Source organism: Hoplias malabaricus, chromosome 9 (genome assembly GCF_029633855.1).
Source record: "Hoplias malabaricus isolate fHopMal1 chromosome 9, fHopMal1.hap1, whole genome shotgun sequence".
NCBI lineage: Eukaryota > Metazoa > Chordata > Actinopteri > Characiformes > Erythrinidae > Hoplias > Hoplias malabaricus.
Genome location: NC_089808.1, coordinates 31,659,836 through 31,685,701, shown reverse-complemented (window position 1 = coordinate 31,685,701; position 25,866 = coordinate 31,659,836). Strand labels below are relative to the sequence as shown.

Below are 25,866 nucleotides of genomic sequence, written 5' to 3'. Positions count from 1 at the left end.
GAAGGCATCCAACCCCCAAACGTCCCTGGGCCCTGAGTGTGGCTGCCCACTGCTCTGTGTGTGTGTGTTCATTATAGTGAGCATGTGTGTTCACTGCCACTGATGGGTGTCATGCAGAGATCAAATTTTGTTGCACTTCAAAGCAGAGGATTCTTTCCCATATCTGTCACCAGTTGTCCACGAAACTGGAATATGTTTTTGAAAGAGGAACAGGAATGGCCCATCCAGCAGATGCATAGCGCAATGCTCCTTATACTCCATATCCCTTTCAATTGCCTCACAGCTTCCCTTGGTGGAAGTACATAGTGTATTGAGATACCAGGCAAAGAAATAAAAGCAGTGTCCCTTGAGAAATAGCTGTCTTGCTTTATTTGTTTGAAGCTTTAAAGTTACAGTTGGCATCAGAGATCTTTTGATGATGTCGAATTATTATTGTAACGGGATGATTACATTTATATCGTTTTAAAAATATGCTACAAAAGCCACTGCACCAATGCTGAAGATTAACAATATAAATATCAGCATTTTTCAGCTTATATGAACAACTAAACCATGTCTAGTATTTTTATTTTTTTTCCCTGTTAAACCTACAGCTGTTTATTTCCTACTTAGTGGAGTTAAGGAGGCAGTGCTGAGAACTTAGCAGCATTTTTCACAAAGTTTTCATAAAGTAATGTGTGGGCACCTCACTGCAGAGGACAATTTATGTTTTTCTCCTCAGGCACTGCATGCCCATTATATCTGATGTGTTTTCCAACATTTACAATGTTGCATGATGCAGTAAATAGGCAATCGTATTAGAGAACCCCTTATATTTAGTGAGCTTGGCTGTTTCAGAATTTCACTGTCACACAGCTCCCGAGTCCTGAGGTTGTGTGCTCCAGCCCTGCCTTAGGTGACTGTCTGTGAGGAGATTGATGTGTTTTCCCCATGTCTGCATGGGCTTCCTCTGTGTGCTCCCACAGTCCAAATACACATTTTGTTAGATGGGTTAGTTATTCTAAAGTGTCCATAACTGTGAGAGTGTGGTGCCCTGTGAAAATATCTAAAAGCAACAGCCCTGCCATAAAACTCATAAAATAATACTCTATGTACAAAAGAACCGCACAAGAACTGAAGAGGAGCTTCTTGTATTGGATTTTCATGGATGACCAGCCACACAAAAGCCTGAACTTACTTTGTTTAATGCTCATGGTCAACTGAAATTGTACAGAGCACAGAATATTTCTGAGAATTATCATCTGTAGGTAGGTGTGTGTGTGTGTGTGTGTGTGTGTGTGTGTGTGTGTGTGTGTGTGTGTGTGTGTGTGTGTTTGAGCCCCCTGTGTCACTGAAGGGAAATCTTCCCAGTCAACACACAAACATGTGGGACCTAAATAGGCATCCCAGCTGGTAGCAGTAAGTTCTGTGTACAGGTTAAATATGGGTGCCCTTAAGGGTCAATGTGGGCTAAACATAGTTTTAGAATGAACAGCCCCCTGAAAACACAAACTCTCTCTAAACTAAGACAACTCATTATTGACCCATATTAGTCTCGTAGCCTCGTAGGGACCGATAAATGCAGGCCACTTGGGTCCAATGTATAGGCCATGTACCAATCGACTCAAAGCACATACCTAAACCCAGCAAGCTCGCGTTTCATTCATGGGTCAGATGAAGCTATATAACAGACGCCATGCCCTTAAAACTTAAAAGCTGTGAGCCAATCGACCTTACTATGTGAATCCCTACAGCCACCTTCCAGGCTCTAACTGAATACATTTCCAATATGGGGGTTGTCCATGTACACAATATTTGGAATGATATTTTAACAAAAACTTAAGGGTGTGTTATTTGGGGTCCCCATGTTTATGGCCGTGAAGTGTGTTAGACTGAATGTGATATTCGACTGCCTTAAACAATTAAAATATCCCGCTGGTATTTTTGTAATAAAAGACAAAAAATGGGTGCTTTGGAGTTCGACAGAAATGAGAGAGATGTGTACTATCGTCCCTTGGTTACAATAGGTTCGTTAAGTGAATGTGTTCCAATTCTGCTTTTCAAGCGTCTGACCCCTTGGACACTTACGCCGTGGTCATTGCTCCCTTCTACGACGTTCAGAAAGTGTGCACTTCCAAGTGGTCTTAACGGGTTACAGTAGAAATTGGGGCAGAACCAGATAAGGGTATATAAATGAGCCGCGGGAGTGGCGGGAAATTTTCGACAGGTGCGCGCACGCTGTCTCTGCGTCAGTGGCTCGTGAAGCTGGAGAGGGAGCGAGCGCGCGCGAAGCTGCGGTCAGCACAACGGTCAGCGCGCGAGGAGAGGAGGCAACGAGGACACGATGCGGTCCAGTAAACTGCCCAGCGTCTCCGCCCGCGTGGACGCATCCAGCTCATCGAGTGGTAGGACCAAAGGTGTATGACCACATCTCACAGACGCCTTTTCTGCTCAATCTGTGAATTTAAACTGCTACAAACCGGTCTGCGCTACTGCCGAAGTCATGGATGTACTTTTGCTGGCTTATTAAGTAACTTATACAAGAATGTGTTGTTGTCGCGTTTAATTGCACCGTGTCTCGGTCTTTGGGACTGGTCCTGTGTTGAGTGTGGGGCTCTTGAGGGTTTGGCTTTTAAGTTGGAGACAGGCTAAAATATAAAACTTTCCTGGGTTGAGTTTGCCTCTGGGTCGTAGTGAAGAATTTAATATATTCACTTTTAATATATGAATATTCCCTGAGCAATAAAGGGTTTGTTTTTAATGGGTTTGTTTGGGATTTAATGTTTGATTTGTTTCCTTCAGCTCGGAGGCGACGCCATTTTAAAACGTCCTTTTGGAAAATGTAATTGCTTTTCCTCTTCCCTACTACTTTGAACTAATTTTAAACTTTTGTCAGTATGCCTTTTATAGTCAATTATTCCTAATTATATTTAAATATTTCGTTTTATTATTCCACTTTCACATTTGGCTGGTGTAATGGGTTCTCTACAAAGCAGAATTTCCCAGTTTTGTCAGGTTATTTATGCGTCAAGACAAAGATGCAATAAACAGACTCATGACGCATGCGTGATCCAAGTACGGGGCGTTAGTTATCTATGGTTTCAGTGTGTACTGGTTGTTCCTGCCACACTTCAATTGAAAGTAGTATGCACATTTTAACACTAAACACGAATTCTCTTAACTTTAGCCTGACAAATTCATACGCGCATATATTTGACGGCGTGTACGCTGACAAACTATTGACCTTTCTTTCTGGCAACAGATAAACTACATTCCCACTTCCTAATTTCATGGTTACATGGTGAATGTACCTTTTATAGGTGTTTAAGATAATGGTTCTGACATTACCTTTAATGGACGTGTTTGTTCCATCACATGAAAAGTATCCATTTATGTGACACGTTCTACAGAGATTGGGTGCTAGATACCCTTTTTATTTGTTGTGTGTTTCACATGTAGTGTGATCAGTTCTGTCCTCTCTCATCAGCGTTTTGTGTACTAGGTTTTATCAGGGCTGCTTAACGAAAAATGAGCCCAATGGAAAATGCAGTAAAGATGCACTGAAGACAGTTGAGGTCTGCGTCTGTAGTGTGTCCTGTTGTATTACTCTGGTCGTTCACCTAATACAGGCTCATGCCACTGGACATAAGCGCCTTGTGTGCTATGCGCAATGACTGAATAACCTGTGAAATTCTCATCACCTCAGATCAGTGTCGTTTGCTGTAATGTGCTACGTAAGGTGCATATTTCTCAGCTCCAGATTGAGTTCTGTTAGGTTTTTTTGGGTCCATTAGCTTATTTAGTCCTACTTCCCATGTAGTGAACTTTCCCCAATGTTCTGAATAAACTGAGCATCAAATTGAGTTAAACACCTTGCAAACTGCTGCCTAGAGATTTCCTCACAGACCTCTTTTAAAGCTGGTAACAGTGATGTGGTCATTCAGCTCATTTAAAAGCAAGTAGTTCAATCAAGATTAATGTGGGCAATTTTGTTTCTCAGTGAAGGAATGCTGTGTAAGTCTTGTTAGGCCTTGAACCTGCTAATGTGCTAATTTGTTTTGTTCTCCCAGATAAATTGAACGTGTCTGTATCTAACCACTGCATTGGGTGTTCATTATTGTTGGTGCATCAGGGATGTGAGTAAGTTTTTCTAGAGTGCATGAAATTGTTGAATTTCATTGCTATTTCCTTATCACACTAATCGCTGGCTGTGTGATTTAGTTATTACACTATTGAAAAATAAACCATAAAAACAGGGCACAAGGTCAAACCAATTCAGTGAATTCTTTCATTTAAACTCTTGTCAGTGAAAACATGGCATTTGCAGGTGTCCTTTTTTTAAAGTTAAAGAAACTGATTTTTCAGATTTAGTTGGTCATTTTGATATTAGCTCCATGAACAGATTACTGCCAACATTTATCACATGTAAAAAAAAAAAGTGGCAACCGCTAAAGCCATGATATATATCATTTATTTATTATTTATTTGGTTAAAGCTCCAGTAGAGTTCAGACCTATGCATTGCTTTCTGAAAGATTAACATTTTTTTCTGAGCCTAAATCTCAGTAGATGGTACTGGAGATATGGCCAGAAATTTGATTGTTTACCCACCTTCAATTTTGCATTTTTTCAGGGGGTACACTTGATTTCCATTTGGACGTTAATTAGGAGATTTCAGTGAAGCTGAATCAATATTCACAGCACTGTCCTAATTGCAAGACTCATTGGTTTGTGCAGTAATTTACATTCAATTTATAGTGTTAAATGCTAACTTGCTCATAATCCACATACTAATTATGCTGTAATTCTAATAGCATACCTAGAAGAAACATGGTTAATGAACATTCTTACAGAATCATCCACATCCGTCATAAAATACTATTGCCGCTGAAAGAAATCTCCAGTTTTTGACCTCATTTAGAAATTCTTGTTGACCTTCATACATTTAGTATGAGTAGACAATGAAAATGATTCATATGTCCCTATACTTAGTAAAGGGTTTTTCTTTCTCCTGTTATATTTTGGAAGTAACATCTTTCCCCTGACAGCTGTTCTGAATGTAGGAAGTAATGTAGATGAAAGACATTAACACCAAATAGAGGAGCAAAATTTTGCTCATTGTCAATTGCACAACCTAAAATATAATTATACAATGAATGCAAGATGTTCAAAGGTGCCGTTTCTTGGACACTGTAATGTTTGTATTAGGGTGCACTGTTTGGTGAATCATTAAACTTGAGCACAGTAAACAGCTCTGCTTGGATTCCTTTTTATAAAAATCTGAACATCTGACATTGTCAGCTTTGTGGCCGAGTTTAGGCTGATGATGCTTACAGCCGTAGTAATTGGTCCCACTGTCAGTGGCTTTGTGAATTTGCACACTGTATAGTTGAGGAAATGCAGGCTTGCGATGACACCTTTTATTTCAGCCTTAAAGCTAGAAACGCTTATTTGGATCCCCAGCTGAAGTGAATGAGCTTGCTTAATAAAAGAAATCCGCGAGAGATGTAAATTTAAGTCTTACTTTGCAAGTTATTTAATTCTCAATGCAAAAATTTGGAAGTCATGAGGACTTTTCAGTTGAAAATGTAATCCACTTTTGCTTTGCTGACTGCTAACCTTTTTGTTGAGACACATTTACATATAGAACAGAACAACTCTGCTGAGTAGAGCAGAATTCAATATTTGAAGCCCAGCAAGATGAGTGAGGGTATTTTACATTTTGTTAGCTGACCAGTGTCAGTGACTTGCAGAAAATGCTACACTTTAATGGTGAGAAATTGTGAAACTGCCAGTGGGCTGTTTAAATTCCTAGCCACGCATATTACCTTAATGTCCAGTTCTGCGCCTCATTGTTTAGTTTGGAATCACATCTAATGCCAATGGAGTTCTTTAATGATCTAAGTGTATAGCATCCCACAGGAATCAATGAAAATGAATTAATATTCAGGCTTGGATTTGAAAATGCAGGGCTGTGCCATGTCGTATCGTTTGGTATAATCCATCCATCCATTATCTGTAACCGCTTATCCAATTTAGGGTCGCGGGGGGGGTCCAGAGCCTACCTGGAATCATCGGGCGCAAGGCGGGAATACACCCTGGAGGGGACGCCAGTCCGTTTGGTATAATCGTCTATTTCAAAATGATTAAAATCTATATCATGATGGTGATATTCTGACTGTTTACATAATGACATCATGAAGTTACCAGTGATACGGCCTGCGTTCTTTACATAAGTGACTTGGACACAGTGAAGTACGGTGGGAAGTGGCTCCGAGGCAGAGGAATTTGCCCCAAAAAAGGAGTGACTTCAGTCATATGCAGGTGGTTTGGTTACACAACAACAATGTACAGTATGTCATGGTGTTGTGTAAAATATAATTTAATTAATTAGTAGTGATATAACATTTGTCGCAATAGTGTTTTTTGTAGTGAAATTAAGTGTTTCAGGTTTTTGTTAATATTGCCAAGAATATAATCACCAAAATACCCTGAAATATCATATTTTATGGCAATATTGCCCACTGCTAATGTTTTGAATGCTTCTGACGATGTATTTATGTTTGGGGGGGGGGGGGTGTACAGATAACAAGCAGAGTTCTGTCCTTCAAACCAGGATCTCCTCTGCACCCATATGCTGTGTCTTAAAGCATGGATCAAGCATTTTGTGAAGTTTCTCTGAGTACTAACTGTGTTCTTGTTCATCCATCTTTTTGGGTGCTCCTAGGCTAGGTAAATTGTGCAAGACTTCTGGTTCACAATTTTGTTATTTTAACCTCTAATACATGTGGCAGCTGTGTTAGACTTTTCACAATTTGCAATTCCTTCCCATTTCAGATGGGATTAAAGGAAAATCACAGGCTGAATTATCTTACACTGTACTCGGCACTCATTTGATAATGGATTAAAATCCCAAATTTTTTTCTTTTTTTTTTTTTAGTTGGTAACTGGATAATCACTGGCACAAACAAGACATTTTCTTTGTACATGCTCCCTCTGCCTCGAACAGTGAGGAAGCTTTTGGCTTTGGTTAAAAGCTCTGGATTTAAAATGTGAGCAAGCCCCACGGAATGTCTTAATGATTTTATAGTAGTTGGACCAATGTTCTGGATAACAAATTTAATTACTTTGTATCGCTACATTTATTAGGATTATGTATTGTTTGCACTTTGGGAGTTGGGCAGTCTTTAGGGTTAAAATGCTCTGCATGTGTTGTCTGGACATTTGCTGTCCTCCCTTTGGATGATAACTGAGGATGTTTGAGACTGTTTCTCTGTAGTTAAACTACTTCTAACTCTGGCCAATAAGTAACACAGCAAATAGGAAGTCTCACACAAACTAGCCATTACTTGTTTCAAAATAAGGTGGATATGGTAGCGTTTTGGTTTTTATCAGCTTGCTGAGGTCTCATTCTCTGCAGTGTTGTCACTGTTTAAAAAAAAAAAAAAAATGCTAAATGGACAGGCCTCAGGCTTTAAACACTTACATAATCCATGCCAGACACGGTGCTGTAAACTCTAATTTCTAGTAGTGGAGTAAATTTGACTAAATCAAGAGTAACTACATCTTGCCATGTAACCATTAAATGTCTGAGGGTTACTTTTATTTTAGATCTTTTTTGATTCCTTGTATCACCAGATAGCAAATCATGAAAATCAGTAAAAATAAAAAAATCCAACACAGTAGTGCTCAGTATCAGAATGGCTTAAATCAATCTGGATAATTCTTTGTCTTAACGGTTCTGAATTAAGAACACTTATTCCAAAGAGTTATTTGGGGTATTGGCTTATTTCCAGACATTCAGAATAGTTATATCAAAGGAACTTTCCCAGACCATTGTTCTTTCAGTCTTATAATTGATTAAATTGCAAACTTACCAAGGGCAGTATGAAAACTCAAAGGAAGGCAATCTGACTAATGCATTTAGTTCGATAGCTTTGTCCTGCTGTTTGCTGTTTGTCATGCAGTTATTTTGCTCTAGGTGGTGAAATGCATGTTATAATCATTTAATTGATTTACTTTTCTCATCACCATAGTTTTGCTCATTGTTTGGATTGTTTGAAAACTGTATTGAAACTTTCTCACTGTTTAAGTAGCTCCTCTTTTGGGAACTAATTTGTCCATTGTTTTAGCTCTGGTGTGGTCTGTCATGGTGTTATAATACATTCCTGACCTGAATTAATGAGACTGGGCTTTGTAAAATGACAGCAAATCCAGAAAATTTAAATCTTGACCTCAAAATCAGGTGTAATAAAACTTGAAAATGTGAATCTGAAACTTTGTGCCAACTATGTACCCCCACCACCAACAAATATGCTGAGGGCATCAGGTGAACTCAGCATGGTGAGCTTAATTTAAATGCAGACTTAAATGCAGATGAAATTTCATGTCCTTACAGGAAGACTACTTAGAATGAATCAAACTGACCAAATGAACTATGCACAGTTTAGTTAAGTGTAATCTGCATAATGCGAGTGTCTGAAAGCAGAAAGGGACTAGATCAGAATAGAGGTGTAAGAAAATCAATACACGTGTATTTTTCAGTATGACCGATTCTCAAACTCTATCAGATTTAATGGTTAACAATGAAGGATTTGTGGCAAATGGTGGTTAATTTTGCATTGTTTTAACTCCCACTAGCGCATGCTGTCTTCAGCAATTAGTGTGCACTGCTAATGTTGGGGGTGGCACAGCAGGTAGTGTCGCAGTCACACAGCTCCAGGGGCCTGGAGGTTGTGGGTTCGATTCCCGCTCCGGGTGACTGTCTGTGAGGAGTTGAAGTGTCTGTTGCCCTGTGAAGGACTGGCGCCCCCTCCAGGGTGTATTCCCGCCTTGCGCCCAATGATTTCAGGAAGGGTCTGGACCCACCGCGACCCTGAACCGGATAAGCGCTTACAGATGAATGAATGAATGCGACTGTTGGTTTTAGCTAACTCATCCAGTGGTATTTCCCCAAGTATGGGGGAATCTGAAAGACCTAGATTGGCTCCTGCAGTGTATAGAGCTGAATTGTGGGCTTGTTTTGGATTGCAAATCAGTTATCTAGTGCAACTTTTAACCATTTTTAATTTGGAACTGAAAAAAATGTGAATAAGGATCTGGTAAATATGCACTCAATAGCTTGGTAATGAGTTTGTATGATGAGCTTGATCAAATCCTCAAGTTAGTAGTAAGAGGTAGGGTTGCCCTGTGTTCATACCATCATACCGACCTGGTTCAGCTCAGCACAGCCACGTACACTGACAAGTTGACAAAGAACACTTCTGATCCTCCAGCACCAGTCACCACTGGACTTCACTTTTAGAAGTGTTCTGAAAAAGTGAAATCAAACGTTCTGCACAGCAAGAAGTGTAGCCAGCCAGCTTGGCTTGTCACTAACCCCTCCCACCACCAACCTGTCTTCTGAGCATGAAATCAGTTGAGTGAGCTAACACTGCACCCCCTCTGTGGTTTTCTTAAATGCACATGAGCTTTTGCCCTTAACTTTAGACACGGAACAATTTGATTCACCAAACACTTTGTATATTTGAAATGTTGTCTTCCTTTTTAGATACATCTACATTATTCAATACTGAGATGTACAGTATTTCCGTTATACTGCCCAATCCTAGTAAATAATAATTTTATTTACTTATTTTATTGATATTTTTATGTCTACTATCAACTGACCACATGCAAATTTCCCCTCCTACCCTGTGGGAGCTGTGGTGGCAGGCATCTGCCAGGATGGCTGCATGCCATTAGAACTGAGCCAGACATGAGCGACGAGGCTGAGTCAAACTTAGAAGTTAGAGCCAACAGAAGGTTTGTTCATAGTTGTTTTGGATACAAAGGAAAATGAACAGGCTTTCATGTTTCGACTCCCCTGCCAGGCTTGTTTATGCTCCATATTCACCCCCTTATTGATTACTTGGGTACTGTTCCAACTAGTATGGTCTAACTGACAAAGCACTTTCTCAAGCACCTATATTACTAGCAGTTGAGATAATGTTAACCTTTTTAAGCACTGTGAAATATTTCATAACTTTGTTATACTGTGATTGCTCTATATATTTGTCCTTTGTGGGCTTTCAATGTGCCATGTCTAATTTTAAAATGATCTAGGCCCATGAGTATCTTATTATTCTCAGTGAGGTCTACTTAGGTTTATATTTGAAATGAGTTTAACCCTTCTTATATTAAACTTGAAACTATTATGTACCTACTGTGTGGAAATTTCATCATGAACAGATTAAAAGGAATGTTCCCGTGGGTCTAATGTGTTTACAAAGTAAATGAAATGGAGCAAGCTCTCCACTCAACCTCGCTAATAACAAAAGTTGTCTGAAACTTTAGCATCTGCCATGGACTTTGAGAACTGGCGGCCAATTAGGACTTGGAAGCAAATTTGCATTGCTCCACCCCTTTCACTGTTCGGTCTGTTGGGGACTGCTTATGGGAGAGTTTAGATGCATGTTCACTAAAAGCACCCTGTAAGCTCAACTTAACACTGCATTCTTGTGATGGTGAGGTTCCAAGTTATGCCCATTTTGACCTCTTTGACATTTGCTACAATACTTTTCAATTCAAAATAAATGTTTTACATTTCTCCCTTTTTTTTGGTGTTCTGAAACTATCCAATCATCACTGAATCGAGATGTTACACCACTGACTAGTAATGGTCCTGTTTAGATATTAATGATATTCTTACTAATCAAAATATAGTTGTAGCTATCAAAGTTAAAGGCAATGTTCATGTTTGCAGTCAAAAACAACTTGTTATAAAACTCGGATGTTTCATCCTTAGAGCTTCTGAACATAAACCAGAGTAGTGCAGTTTCCCACATACTTTTATACCTTTGGTCATTTAAACATGCTTTGAAAAAATCATGTAAAGTGTCAGCCACAGTGCTGCAGCACACAACGTGGGTGTTGAACTGTGCAGGTTTAGTCATTTTAATACATTTTTAATGAGATGTATCGTGCAAAAAACACATTCTAACAAGTGAAAACTCGCCTCCCTATAGAAGGCTGTGTAGAGTTTATTGTTCATTTAGGTCCCTTTTTGGAATTCCTTGATTATTAAACTGATTTGTGTTAAGTGACAGTAGGGTAACTAGACCATTAAACCCATGTGCCATTTAAGCCCACATTCAAATTTGGAGCCAAATGAAATGGAGATTGTGCTACTCATTTGAACTAATCCAGAAATTAATACCTTGTTTTATTAAACGCCATTACATTTGCCAATGTTGAGATAGCACAACTTGTATGCAAGCAGTGTCAGGGGATCCCACAGTCATGATCTTTGTTTTGGTACCCCCTTTTTAAATTTATTTTCAGATAGTTATTTGGTTAGTGCACTATGCAAAATGTGAGGTTAATGTTTTGATATTTGTGTATTAAGAAGGGTTAATTTATTGAATCATGCCATTTTCCTTCATATGGAAATATCTCACATGGTGTTTACAAAAGTAGCGAACGGCTTTGAGCTTCAGCTGATGTTGAGCTGGGGGAATGTGTAATCAAATAAAACGTTGAGTACATAACCATATTGCTCATAATACACACTGGCCCATGTCATTACAACCATAAAGTGTAACTTTGGTGGTACACTAGCCGATATAAACACAGCAACCAACATTAAAGCACATATTACCAGAATCAATGTTCAGTGCTAAAAAGTTAGCTAACTCAGCTAAAGTTAGCGGGCACTACCTTTCGTTCATCAGTAACTCTCAAAACCGATCATAACACTGTCCTCAACAAAGCTTGGGTTCCACTGAGTGTAAATTTAGTCATTTAAGTTACATAGCAACTGGAAACTTGTCTCCAGGAGTCTACTTTTAGTTGATACCTACTACTGAGATTATTCAAGCTCGAGTAGACAATTAGCTGGTGGCCTCTCCAAGTGTTCCTTTGGAGTCTCCAAAGATCACAAGCTATTGCTGGGCAGTATGGGTGTTGCTGGGAGCTTCTTCCCCTCGTTTTCTGAGCACTGTTTAAATTTGCTGTGAGATTGAACAAAATGTCAAATGTAAGTTTTACGCTGAAGAAAAGCAGTTTCAGTAACCAAAGCAGTGTCGTATTGTAATCAAAACACAGCTCATCAAACCACAGATGCTCTCCCCTCCACCCCCTCCTTTGGTACAAGCTGCTCGTGTCTCTTGGTCAGCCACTGTGTTTAGGTTGCTTCCATGTGGCAGATAGGGGCAGAATCAGATGATTACATCTTGGTAGCATGGTTTTGGGGACAACAGAATTAAAAAATAAAAAAAATAAAGTTAAAAATAATTAGTATAATCAATATAGACAAGATTGTTAAGTTCTAAATGTAGATTTGGATAAATTTTAGATTAATTGCCCTGCCCCAAGCTCTCCATAAGGAAAATAATTAGTTTTACTGCAGGAATACAGTGTATATATCTTGTTTAAACCTAAAGCCAACGTCTTATGGTGTTTCTTTACCCTCCTTGAGAAACATCTACCATTCCAAGTGGTATTTTACCATCACCAAACAAACTTTATTTATTTATTTTCAGCGAACTCCATTTAAGTTCTCTCGTGCTGCGTGGGTCTGTTTGATGAAATTGAATGTGCTCTGCTGAAGCATGGCTCTTGGTCCTGCCTCCTTGGACGCTAGTTGCAACAGCTTGGCCCCTAATAGGTGCGCAGACTTGTCTATGGAAAGCTGAGAGTCTAAGCTACTCAGGGATCACCATTTTAAACTTTTTGCCAGTAATCTTTATACAAACATGAGGATTGGTGGGGTCTGAATTGATGTTTTTTTTTCCTGTTTTAATTCAGTAGTCATGCATTTCAGTATAATGGCTTTGTCGGTGTATAATGTACTATGTCAGATATGGCTCAATGGAAAAATATAAATATCTACAGTTTAACTTTTTTCATAACTTGCCTGGCAAGGTGTTTTTATTCTTTCAAATCCATCTGTCTCTTCTGTGTTGTAAAAGCCGGTGTGTCCAAACTTTTGACGTGAAAGGGAAATGTCTCTTTGCTTGATTTCCCGTTATCTGCTGTTTCTCCACTGCAAATTTTTCTTCATAGCAGGTGTTATTCATTTGATTAGTACCAATGAATGGAACAATGACAAAAAGGAGGATGAGTCTGAGTTTAGAGCACCTGTAAGTTTCAATAAAAATGTTGATTTTTCATGCCACATCGATAATGTATCACATACCATACAACTTATTGGCATAACTATATTTTTTAAAACACCTACCCTATATCATATTTACTTTGGCCATACCTTTCTTTGCTGCTGATTGCTGGGACTATTGGGAGTGCTTCTGCACTCATGAGAAGCTTTCTTGCATCAAGGCAAGGTAAAATATTTATTTATAGCATGTTCCAGTTACAACTAATTCATGATCTAAGACTTGGTGCAAGACAGGTGCACAAATTGGTGTAGCAGATCAAACGGTAACTGATGCAACTTCCTGGTCATGTGAAGATTTGAGCTGTAAGTTTTGTCAGTTCTGTTGTTCAGTCTTGCCAAGGAAATGCTGTGACTATCACAAATCTTACCAGCGTTCTAGTGATGTGTTTTTAAATCTGGGCTCAGTAGCCTCAGTTGTGTGCATGTCTTTTTAATTATATTAGAGGCAGTTGTGGTGTTTCCCAAGGAATCTTACAGCTATAGAGTGGTGTGATTACCTCCGCGTATTAACCATTATCACCATTAGCTATACTGAAATATGAGCATGTCAGCATTCTCTGCTAAAATGTACTTGCATATTGCCATTTCAATACATTTTAGACATGAAATTGTTGTTTGTCATTCAAACAAGACAATGAAATACAGTGTAACTACACTGCAAAACAACTTTCACCATTATATTAATTGGCAAAAATTGCAGCCTTCCTTAGAGCACTTAATTGTAGGTTGGTGTTTTTAAATGGAACACAGTTAATACAAATAGCCTGTAGGAATTGTGGACAGTAGTTTCCCTAGGAGTGTGGGAAGATACTGTTTGCTGCATTGTCATTGCTGGCATCTGTAATTAATAAATGAATGTAGCAGACACACTGTATTCTGTTTATGGATACGTTTACTTTACATTTTAAGAAGTGTCTGTCTCTGTTTGCACTGTGTGCTGCTCTTGTGAGAAATTGATGCGTTGTTGCATGGAGATAGTAAATCATTCCTCACACTGTTGTGGAAGGTGTTACAACCCAAGGTATGTTGTATTGTTTCAGGTGAGGTGCTGTGGATTCATGAAGGGCCAGTGCCCCTGCAGTGCTGAGAATAGTTACTCAAGTAACACCTGCTCTGTGGGCTTTGGTTATTTGAGCAAGGTAAAATGGGGTGATTAAAGTATGCATTTGATATATGAATATGCATTTTAACATCGTATTTATCCATAACTATTAATATACCCTGCCAGGAGGATTTTTACTGGTAGGTAATTGGTTCCTCACTAAGGTGTATAAGGTATATAATAAGCCTCCAACCTTTTCCACCTAATGTATATATGTAAGTATTCCACCTAATGTATATATTTGTTAAATATGCTAGGTTGCTATAATACTACCAGCATTAGTCAGACTTGGATGGCCTTTAATGGTGTGTAATACTGACATCTAGTGGCTCAACTCTATACGTGCATGCAGGTTTTGGCTTGATGCTCTGTGCATACATTCTCTTATCGCAAATGGAGTTATCCTTCAGATCTACACTTTAATGTGTCCTGCTTTTTGTTAGGTCTACACTGTAAAACAAATTCTACCCCTATAACCTAAAAACAATTACTTCATGTGACAACAATGAATAGGGTTTATTCATCTCAAATACTTTGAAAGAACCATTATTTGATCCAAAGTATTTGCTGGAGTTGAATAAAAATAGTTAACCATGCAGCCGTATTGCTAAACAACTGCTATCACAGGAGCCTTCTGAAGGCCGTGAATGTATAGACAAGGCAGAGACTGGCTAATTGGCTGAAGTTGTTTTAAGAGGTGAAGAGAACATTAGAACACAGGAAAGCATTTTTTCCATGCTGCCTACCCATGGTAGTGCAGGTTTACTCGGAGGGAAATCTAGATTACCCAGACGTGCTTCCTATTAGGATGTTGTAGCAGGCTCCTAAAGTGCTGCTTGTTATCTTGTTACCAAGCACTTTGCCTAAATAATTAATGTTGACATTCCTTCACATCTCCTGATAGTGGCCCTCTGGAAACAAGAGTAGGATATGATGTGTAGGGGTTTGTGTGCGCACTCGTCTCTTGTAAGATTCTACCTTTCACAATTTATTTGACCTCTGTGACAAAATGGAAATCTCTCATTTATTAAACCTTTAAATTTGTAATGAAAGCAGCAAACAAGTCCAAGGCTGCAGTTCACTTTACAATATATGCACATCCGGTAGCAACTTTTAAAAAAACTGTCTTTATTGGTCAGTTTTGTACAAATATTTCTATATCTTTGGATTGGATATTTAGGTGAACAGTTGTCACAAGGCGAATTTAGTTCTATGTGGCTCAAATTCAGAAGAGAAAAAAGTAAAGCCCTGTATCTTTCTCTGAAATTTCAGAGCACATCAGTCATGAAACAGATCAATTGAAGATCCTTGTCCACTTTTTTCATGCTTATATTTGAGCCAAATTCACAGGCTATTAGTATGGTTGTGTTGAGACATTAAAAAAGTAATCATTTAAAAATAAAAAGGCATTCGCTGATCATTAGCTTTTATAATATCAGCAGCCACATTTATGAGCAGTCAACGATGAAATAAACATGACCACAGCATTTGTAAAAAGCTTAATCTGTTATGTTATAGTCCACAAAGGCGTTTAACATTGTGATTCTGTATAAGCAAACTAACATATATTTTCTTGAAGTGCCACATTAAACCACCTGGAATGCCGGTGTAAGCAGACTGCAGACTATTGTGCATGCTCTCATGAGCTTCTCTCCCATTAGTTTTGATAGGAACCAAGGTCATTGTATTAATGGCTTATCTGTGGTTGGCCTGCATTCACAGTACTGTCTGGCACCACTGCATCCAAACAGCAGTGCCCATCTCTTTACTGGTGCTCTAATACAGTGGCTTTGGAAGACACAACCAGATGTGCTGACTCCTATGATTAACAAATATTTGAAGCTGGGGGGGGGGAATAGACTTTTGTATAAAATCTTACTGCCCAACTACAGCTGGAGTATTCCACATGATGTTTGAGAGAGCAGTACAACATTGAGAATGTTTTATCAGCGTTTTCTATAGGTTTTGTGAAGTCCTCATTGTAGGATTGATGTACACCTCTCCAGAAATGTAACTGGTCGCGTCTGCGCAGACCACAGCAAATATAATTGGTCTGCAGTCAAACAAACATGGTTTAAAAGTTCAGAAATGTTATCTCTTAAATATTAAGATGTTTCAAATTTAGCCCTAGTGGTTTGGCGGTGTAATTGCAGAGCATCGCAGACCCCATCAGTTTCACAATGGCATAGGACACTTGTGCACAATATTTATTTATTTTTTTTTTTTAATTTTTTTTTTTTTCCCCCTTACAAACCCTAAGATTTGGGAGGGAAGGGAAGTTTTCCTACCCTTCAGAAGTTTCATAGTGCGGTTTCTGCAGTGAGGAGCCGAAACTGGCAATGATAGAGGCTCTGTTCTCCATATAACAGGCCAGTGAAATATTTTGAAGCTGTAATTTTAAGGTAAAAATATTACATGGTGTTCCATGGTGAAACTCTGTTCTTCATAGTTGCAGAGTATGGTTTGAGCTTTGTCTGCAATTCTGAGACGTTTCTTAAACTTGTTTTTGTCTTTTGGATGTACTGTACTGATTTTTGGGTTTTGGAATATAATCACACCCATTTTTACATCCTGAATTAACTTGGTAAATCGACAGGGAGTTTATGATGTTTACATTTCTTTTGTGGTCTGGTGTTTAATAGTTAGGAGTTCTTACCTGTGTGTGAAGTTAGAGCAGAACTGCAGTAAAATCATCAGGAGGCATTAACAGGTCATGTGCTGGTGAGAGTTATGGACTTGGGAGCTGATTTTCAGTCGGAGTGTCAGAGAAACACACAATACAAGATTATAATACAATTTCAGCACATCTCCAACTGTCCAGTAAAACGCATTGATTGGAGCTCGGTTAAACACAGCGTACATGTTTAAGCCCTAGTGAAGGACACAAAGGCACGAGGTGATGTGTACCAACTCTACCCTCCACCCCTTAGCTTCATAAAAGCGCTTTAGATTGATTTACCCTCTCTAATGGTTATAAATTAATAGGGTTTTTGTTGTTTTACGGGAATTGTTGCACATTGAAGCATCAAAGCAACAGCCTATTGTCCTCAGCAGTTTTGGGTTGTTTCATTCAACCTTTTGGACCAGTACAGCTTGGAATCTAGAAATAAATGAATCCATCGAACAGTAGCGCAGGTTAGAAAATCCAGTAGTAAGCAACATCACACTGCACCAAATGACCTGCGTATGCAATTACAAATTAAGGAGCACCAGTCCTACTCCAGGAACTGGGCTGATATTAACAATCAAATCCTGTAAGAGATTGATTTAAATTGGATGCTCCCAACAATTTGTTGTCAAATATTTGTTGTTTGTATAGGTTTTCTAGTCGTAGTACTTTTACCTACTACTTTGATAGATATACAGTGGAATCTCTACTTACGAATTTGATCCATTACGTGACCCGGTTCGTAAGTAGAAAATGTATTTTCTCGAGTCAATTTTCCCCATTTAAAATAATGGAAAAGCAATTAATGTGTTCAGCCTCCACCTGGAAAGTCACCCTTTCTGCACTGATATGTTTACAACACTCTCAAATTAGTAAAAATACATGTAGCATTACTAAAAAAAAAAATGAAATACAGTGGTAACGGTAATAAACCACTTGCTGGAGGAGTAACGCAGGCACTGGCTGTATGGCGGGAGGTGGGGGTAATAACGGAGAGTAGGCGGGTGAATGTGGGGAGACGAAGCGTAGATACGGCTTAACTTAGCACGAATTTCGATGGCTGCTATTTACACTAATGCTAAATTGCTAAAACTACAATTTGCTAACCTTAAAATCTCACTCAAGTCTGGGCGCTGGGAGACTCGCCGATTGGGGTCAGTGGCCATTTCCAGAATGAAAACTGACAGGTTCTATGCCTTTTATGTACAAACAATCTTAATCTTGATTCCTGACAATTTAGTGAACAAAATTTGCAAATGAAACAATTTGTCTGAACAATAGACTCACCACCACACTGTCAGACCTCAATGCTGTATTTGTGATTGCTTGGATAATGAAAATCATAATATCTCCCATATTCTTGCATATTTCTGTTATGATATACAAACATTTTGCCATAGGTTTTCACAATCTAGTTTTCACACAATGCAGCATCAAATGTTAACTTAAAAATGAGTGCGCCAACTATAGTGTAATTTAATTCCTATTTAGCAATGCTGGAAACAAGAGGTAAAATGAAGGCCTTCAATGCCTCAGTTGGACGCCATTTTGTATTTTTCAATTAATATTGGATGGTGTATAAGAGTTTGGCGGAGTAATTACTATTTGTATTTTTAACTTTTCATTTATTTATTTTTAATTCTCCTCCCCCTCTGTCTCTTAAGATTAGCTTTTTCTGTTGTCAGGGTCAGATTTAGTATGCTGTGAGATTCTGCTTGGTTGGTGGGTGGGGGCTTACTGTTGCTAATTATGGCAGCTGAGCGGAGGGACGGTCTCTCTGAGCCTATCTGGGTGAGGGAGAACACAGGGATTGAAGGAGTGTAAATTGTAGGGGATGTGTTTATTATATTTTGGGCAAATGTCTTTTGATTACCAAAAGGCAGACATGGGCATTGACCTGTGAGTACTCTCAGCAGTTTAGTTACTAGGTGAGTGAGGTAGCATTCATTGTGACTAGACCATGCTGCTGTCTCAGTGGACAGTTTGGGTCACTAATAATGGTGATGCACTGCTTGTGCTTCCCTCCAACGAGAGATGGACGGGGATGAGTCCATTGGCCACTGATCTGGTCACAAGGAATCCTCCTCCTGCTATCACTCTCTCATTTCACTTGCTTGGAAGAAAGGCAAAGCGGTCAGTTGACTGAAATCTGAGCACTGTTCTGTTACACAACAGGAGAGCATAAAGACGCTCATTGTACAAGGTAAGGGCATGGTGTGGTTGGAGTTTTTGTGTAATCTGTATTTGCTGAGTTTGAGAATGTGTACAGTACATCAGCACATGGATCCTTGAGAGTTTATAATGCCGTTCTACAAATTAGTTGTCTAGCAGGGTGGGGGTTGTCTGAAGAACACTATGGTTTTAGTATTAATAATGGTGAACATGCTGAACGTTGTTTCCTGATCATTTAGTCTTTGTAAGGTTTTGGCATGATGCCAGACTTCATGTTCAAGTTGGAATTTCATTCTATATATTTTTATTGACTATTGTTAATGAAGCGTTCTGCAGCTGTAATCATGGAGAATGAAATGCAGCTTGAATCTGTAAGCGTTTCAGAGGTGTAGGTTAAGTACTGGAGGTTTGGATGATCAAATCTCAGTAGAGTGAAGGTCCCAAGGCAGGATAGCAGAAAGACACTTGGGTTAAAATGAATTATTGGAGAAGACTCGTACCAGGAACTCTTATACGTCAGTGTTTGTAGCTTTCTTTAAATCTAATATGCCTAATCTTTGTAGATGCTTGTGTAATGAAGTGTTTTGTATTTGAACAGTCTGAACATAGCCATGTCTACACCAGCCAAGAGAAGCCACTGGAGTGATGACTTTTGCCACTTCCCCAGAAACCATGGCCTCTCTAAGAAAGTGCTGCTTAACTGTTGTCTGGTGAGACGATTTATCTCCTGGGCATTGCCTGAGAAGAAAGGTAAATTACTTCGTCAGTAAATGTTGTTTTTTTTATTTATTTTTGCTTGTTGATTGTGGAGAAATGACTTTGCATGTGGGACTGTCTACAACAAGCGCTCAAGAGCGTCATGGATCTTATGTGGAGACATGTTTAGTTCTGTAGGACCAAACGGTGATTATAGACTATGTGAAATGGGGGCTCTGTGAAATGGAGGTGAAGCTGGGACCATTTTAAACATTTAAGGTTTGTCAACAACAATCTTGCAGAAATTTGTACTAAAATCAGTTTTCTCAATTCCAAAGACCTTTTTAATGACAGATTTGCTTGAGTGATAATTTATTGCTGTTTGCATTGATCACTTGATTTTAGTTCCTGACTTTTTTTTTTAATTCAAGTTGCTTTTAAAAATAAAGTTTAATCATTAATTAATCAAGATCTGTTTTCTCTTGCCGTGGGTCTGTCAGTTACAATCCTGGGATGCCATTCTAAAATAATGTTAAACCTTTTGAATCTCAAATTTCATTAGTTTTTTCCAAGCATTTCAGGCACTTGAAGCTCATTTCTAGTGCTTGATTCCCTGCTGTGTACCTTCCTCAGCTCCCCTACTGGTTGCTCTAAATTTGCTTGCCTACTTGTAGAGATCCAACAGCATAAATATTTAATTCTGGTCATGCTTCTTACATTCTCTTAAATCATGTCTTGACTTTTATATAAATCCAGAATGGGGCTATTGGATATGAAATATAAGCCATTGCACTAGGCGTATTGATGTGGATGTGATATTGATCATTGTAGACTCCTGTGCTCTGATATGCTGCCTTCAGCAGATCGTTGGTTCTTGTTTGACGACAACTGTAATAAACCAAATATGGTGGTAAATTTTGTAACATTTATTAGAGGAGTTAAGACAAGGTGAAGTCCACGTGTCCTTAATTTCTAAAATGCTTCGCAAATTTGACTTTTTTTTTTCCCTTTTACATGAGTTGTAAAGCTTGGCAGTTTCACAGGAAGCGTTGTATAGATCGATACCATAGAGGAACTCCACTTAAATTAAGACACCAAAAATTATTGTGACGTTTTTGATGTATTTTGTGTAATTGCAGTTTTTGAAAATATAAGATGTTTGTGTATTCTTTTTGAAGTTGTCCATGACAAATCTATTTGAGGTTTTTCTATTGCAGTGAGTGATTCTACTATGCCCTGTATTCATGACTATTTTAGCTTATCCTCTGAACATTATTCAAACCTCTCCATTCTGTAATCACATTGGCCTAGAAAACAGCTGGGTCCTTCATTGTCAGGTGCTGCTGTCAGTGTCCAGCCAAAAGACTGAATATGTTTATACCTCAACATGTTTCCTGACCCTGTGCAGGATGATCCATGTCTGAAAGATACTCAAATTGATGATAACCCCTAACAACATTTTTGCATCGAATGCTTAGTCTTTAAATCAGGCTTAATTTTAGTCATTGCACATCAAATTATTTAGCACTGTATATCCAAGCTAATGTGTACACAACCTCATAAAACCACATGAAGGAAAATGGTATCAGTTCTTTATACACTCAATCTCTCACTTTAAGGTTAATGTTCTTACCAGATTGGTTGAAAATGACAGGAAGGTGACCATGCTTAAGGTGACTCGAGTGGTGTTTTACCCCCTCTTTCTCCCCCCTGATAAATGAGGTCTTTGACACTGCCTGCATTTACTGTAAGCTGGGCTAACTCAATTTTTCTATTAGTTTTATTTATTTATTGTTACACTTATAGTGCCTTTCTACATACCTAAGGACAACTTACAATCAACACTGCTCAGAATGCAATTCCATTCAACATTCAATCCACACACATGGGCGAGGAGTGGCAGCCAAATGCAGTGTACTGTCAACCAGGACCAACCATCCACCTGGAGGACTGAATTGGGCACTAGGGTTTCACCCAGGATAGAGCGCCAATCCATATCTGGGGACACAAATAGACATTCATTCATTTTATTATTATGTTTTTAAACAAATCACACTTGCCACTGTGCCGAATTGGTTAAAATGAGTAGCATACAAGTTAAATAAAAATGACTTGAAATCTGAAGGTGGGCTTAATGGGTACACTTATCCTATAGCTGGTGAAGAATCCCAGTCTGTAAGTAAACATTTAGTCTTAAACATAAGTATACGGTTTCTAAGCATTGGCTATAATCAATTTGAGATTGAGTACTGAACTGGCCAAGTTTTAGTGTAAGCGTCTTGGTACCTACCACTTTTTCTATAAGCCTTTTAAACCAGATTTTCTGCTGAATGTGCTGTGAATATACTTATGTCCATTAGGTGGCATTGAAGTACTCTCAGTAACAGTGCATCTGTGATACATTATTTGCTTGTTGAATTATGCCAGGAGCTCATAACCCCTTTCCATGTTTTTGCTGTTCATTTATTGTATCACTTATTTAAATAAATCTGTTGCATGCCTAGTTTTTCTCTTCAAACCTCCTTATTGAATCGACAGCTTTCCAGTTCCCAGGACTCGAGGCCTGTGGCTAAAACCTAAGGTCCATGCCTCTCAAGGCCCTTGATGTTGAACAGCCTGTGTGCTGATTAAGCTCAGCAGCACTGGATGAATAAATGATGATGGCATGAATATGGAGATATCAGTGACAGCCCTGTTGTCATTAGGCTCCACATACTGGACTGGAGTGAATTTGCAATATTTACCAGGTGAGTGTACATCACTGAGCTCCTCCATGTAGTGAATGACTCTATTTTTCATCCTGATGTTGCCACTCTTCTGGGAAAATAGCAAGCAAATAATTAATCTTCTCTGAGCAGAGATGAATCCAAATGGCTGTTAACTTGAATTCATTACATGAATAATGCCTAACTTTTAATTTTGTCTTGTCCCTTTAACATTTTGAGAGGCTTTGCCTTTTACCAGACTGCTGTTGTAAATCTGTTCATAAAGCTGCACTGAGATTTTACCTTCATATCATTAAAGGTGTAGTGGAGGTATGGCATGAGCCCTGAAAGCCACACATTGTTCTGTGTTGCTGTTCTCAAGGCCCTGTTTTCAACCTTGGAACATGTTCTTTTGCAAAAAATCACAAAGTTGAGACGAGGCAAGAGTCAATGCTGGACGGACTTTTCATATATGGGGGAAAAAGTTCTGCTGAAAGGCTTCAAAATCCACCTTAACAACTGTAAATTAAACTTCTAAAATTTGTCATCGTTTCCGTTCAGTGCATTTATTTGCATTCAAGAAACTTAATGTTCTTAGGCTTTCCCTTTAGTCTCTAACACAGAAAAATTACACTTCACTCTCACTTCACTTCACTATATATATATATATATATATATATATATATATATATATATATATATATATATATATATATATATATATATATATATATATATATATATATATTACACACAGTCCTCTGGACCTGTAGGAACCTGTTTTTTCAACCCTCCTGGCTGAGGGAGAGTATCTTTTTAATCGCCTGTGCACTGGCAAACCATGCTCCCTTGAGCCTGTGAACTGTGCTCACTCACGCTGCACTGCTTTCACACCAACGGAGAATGACTAAACTGTGTCCAGAGTCCCCTGAGCACATTAACTGCTCCTGTTCTCCCTGGACTGCTATGTTCTGTGTTGATTTGTATTCTGTGTTGCCATTTTATGGACCTCTGGAAGCTTTTCCTGGGATGGAAATGCACCAAGTAAATATGATTTATTTATTTTAAGCGGCATAACATTTGCTGTTGCATGAGTTCATTTTGAGTCAGTGTGACTTTTTCAGGTTTTGCTATTGGCAATGAAAGACCGGAGGTGGGAAAGAGGGTGAGGCTGAAGAGAAGGGCATTGCAGAATTACTGTTTAGCTCTGAGATGCTAGTGCAACATCTGTTGGTAAAATCTTAGTGCATGTTTTAAGGACTGGCCAGGTTGAATTTCCATTCCATTCCTATGTACCTGTTAAGAGCAAGTTTTAATAAAGCCAGTTTCAGATAATAATGAGCCATGTAAAGTAGAACGATTTAGACCTTAATCATGAATGCTTAGATATGCTTGTGATCCTTCCTTGGCAGCAGCCTAATGTCTGCAGCTTAAATATCTGCTTAAACTTTTGTCTGCACATTAAGAACATGCTTAATTTTATTATTTAATTTCCATGTATGATTTTGTTCATATGGGATGAGCCTGAAATGAAATATATGGGGCAAAGGAGGTGAACAAAACTGCTAAAAGTATGGCTTTATTTATTTATTTTTTTGTAAACAGAGAAAACATGTTTAATTTTCATGTGTAGGCTTTTTATTGCCTAAATTTAACCCAAAGTGTGAACAATTTCTTGTTCATCACTAGCACCTTTTATAGATGCAAAGCAGCACCTTGACCTGGCATTCAAATTAAGGAACTGTACAATGCATGCAATTTCTCCCAACTAAACATTCAGAAGCTGCACCACAAGGGGGCGCTCTTTGTTGCTGTGCCTCAAAGCTGTCACTGTTGGACTAACAGCTAGCAAAATGCTCCACAGGGGTTGTAATTCGATTGTTTACTTTAGTGAATTCTGGTGCTTTATTTGCCAGGATAGAAATTGTTCTATTCGTGGTAATTTTTTATTATTATTTTTTTTAAATCACAAAGTGTAAATGCATGGCTGTAGGTCATACAAGTATGTGCTCATTTGCTGAGCTGTTAGTGCCAGTCAGTTTCATATGAGCCCAGTGTGTTTTGTTTGGCTACAGTTCTTGTAGCCTTGGTTCACTTTACTCATGGCATACTTAAATACATTGTATCGCCATGTAATCCCAGAATGGTTCTGAGGTATTACGGGGTTTAAAAAAAAAATAAAATTCCAACATGCTGAATAAAAAAAATTAGACAATTTCTTATATATGACCATCTTGTAACTGGCAAATCAATAAGAAATTGCTTTAAGACTTGGTGTTTTGCTGAAAGATTGGTCAAATGGGTTTTCCACTAGCTTACATTGCCTCGTCCAGGGGGAAATTGCTCTCAAGAGGCTGGCAACAGGAGATGACTGAGAAGATTAGCAGCTGAAAGCAGCTAACAGCTGAGCTCCCCCTGGAATGGTCCGATTTGGTAACAAGCTCTTTGCAAATTTTATTAAAGTAGTCTGACAGTGGACTGACGCTCCATTGTTACACTATAGGTCACATGAGATGTCATTAGAAAACATGACACTCTGGTCATGTGTGTGCTCCAGCTTGTGCTGACATGGGTCTTGGTGTCTGTTTCTTTACAAGGAGAATGGCTGCTCTCCTGTAATATTACTCCCTTTTTATTTATATATAAAATAGCCTTTTACAACAGCACTTGAAGTTTTCCTTTATCTACAGGTTTTTGCTGTCTACATTAAAGAAGTCTGTTGTCTACACTTCTACAAAAGTAGACAAAGCCTAGTGTACCGTTAATGCCTGGATTATGCAGTAGGCCCGCCAAAAGAGCATGATGCAAGGAGGGAGGACTACGGTTTGAAAATCAGCATGTGACTTCTGCCTTTGTCCTATAAATAAATTAACATGCCATTGTTCAAAAGTGTATCTGTGCAATTCAGAGATAAGACCTGTTTGTAGTTTTCATTTCCAGTCAAAATTGCATTGTAAGTGGTTTATCTCTATCGCGCAGGAAAAACAGTAAATGAGCCAGTGTCGTCCCTAATGGTTAATGAATAAGCTTGGGACCTTAAGGTCATCAGTTTGATCACCCTGACTGACTGGGGGTGGGGAGAGTGAAAGAACAGTGCTGTCTCTGCTCCAACACTCATGGCTGAGGTGCCCTTGAGCAGGTCATCTAACCTTCAGCGGCTCCCTTGGTGCTGGGTTGGCTGCCTGCGAGGGCTGTGCCATATCATTTGTAATGTGTTTTTTTAAACCAATATAAATTCTATCATGAGTGATATTCTGATTTGTTTATATAATGACATCAGTTACCCATAATACATCCTATGTTCTTCACTGTGTCTAAGTCACTCATGTAAAGTATGATGGAAAGTGGCTCTGAGGCAGAGGAATTTGCTCTAAAAAGGGACTTCAGTT

The 25,866-nt window shown here is 38.7% G+C and overlaps 1 protein-coding gene across 2 annotated transcripts in view; it reads left to right on the top strand.

Moving 5' to 3' along the window:
- The first annotated feature begins 2,217 nt into the window (after positions 1-2,217).
- Positions 2,218-25,866, top strand: part of kcnip4a (potassium voltage-gated channel interacting protein 4a) — a 162,282-nt gene continuing 138,633 nt past the window's right edge. The window contains exon 1 of one of the 2 annotated variants that reach the window (XM_066680449.1): positions 2,218-2,384. In XM_066680449.1, coding sequence (XP_066536546.1) covers positions 2,324-2,384 — 61 coding nt within the window. In that variant the 5' untranslated portion in view covers positions 2,218-2,323. Of the gene's footprint in view, positions 2,397-25,866 lie in introns of both variants that reach the window. The other variant, XM_066680448.1, reaches the window with a different exon arrangement.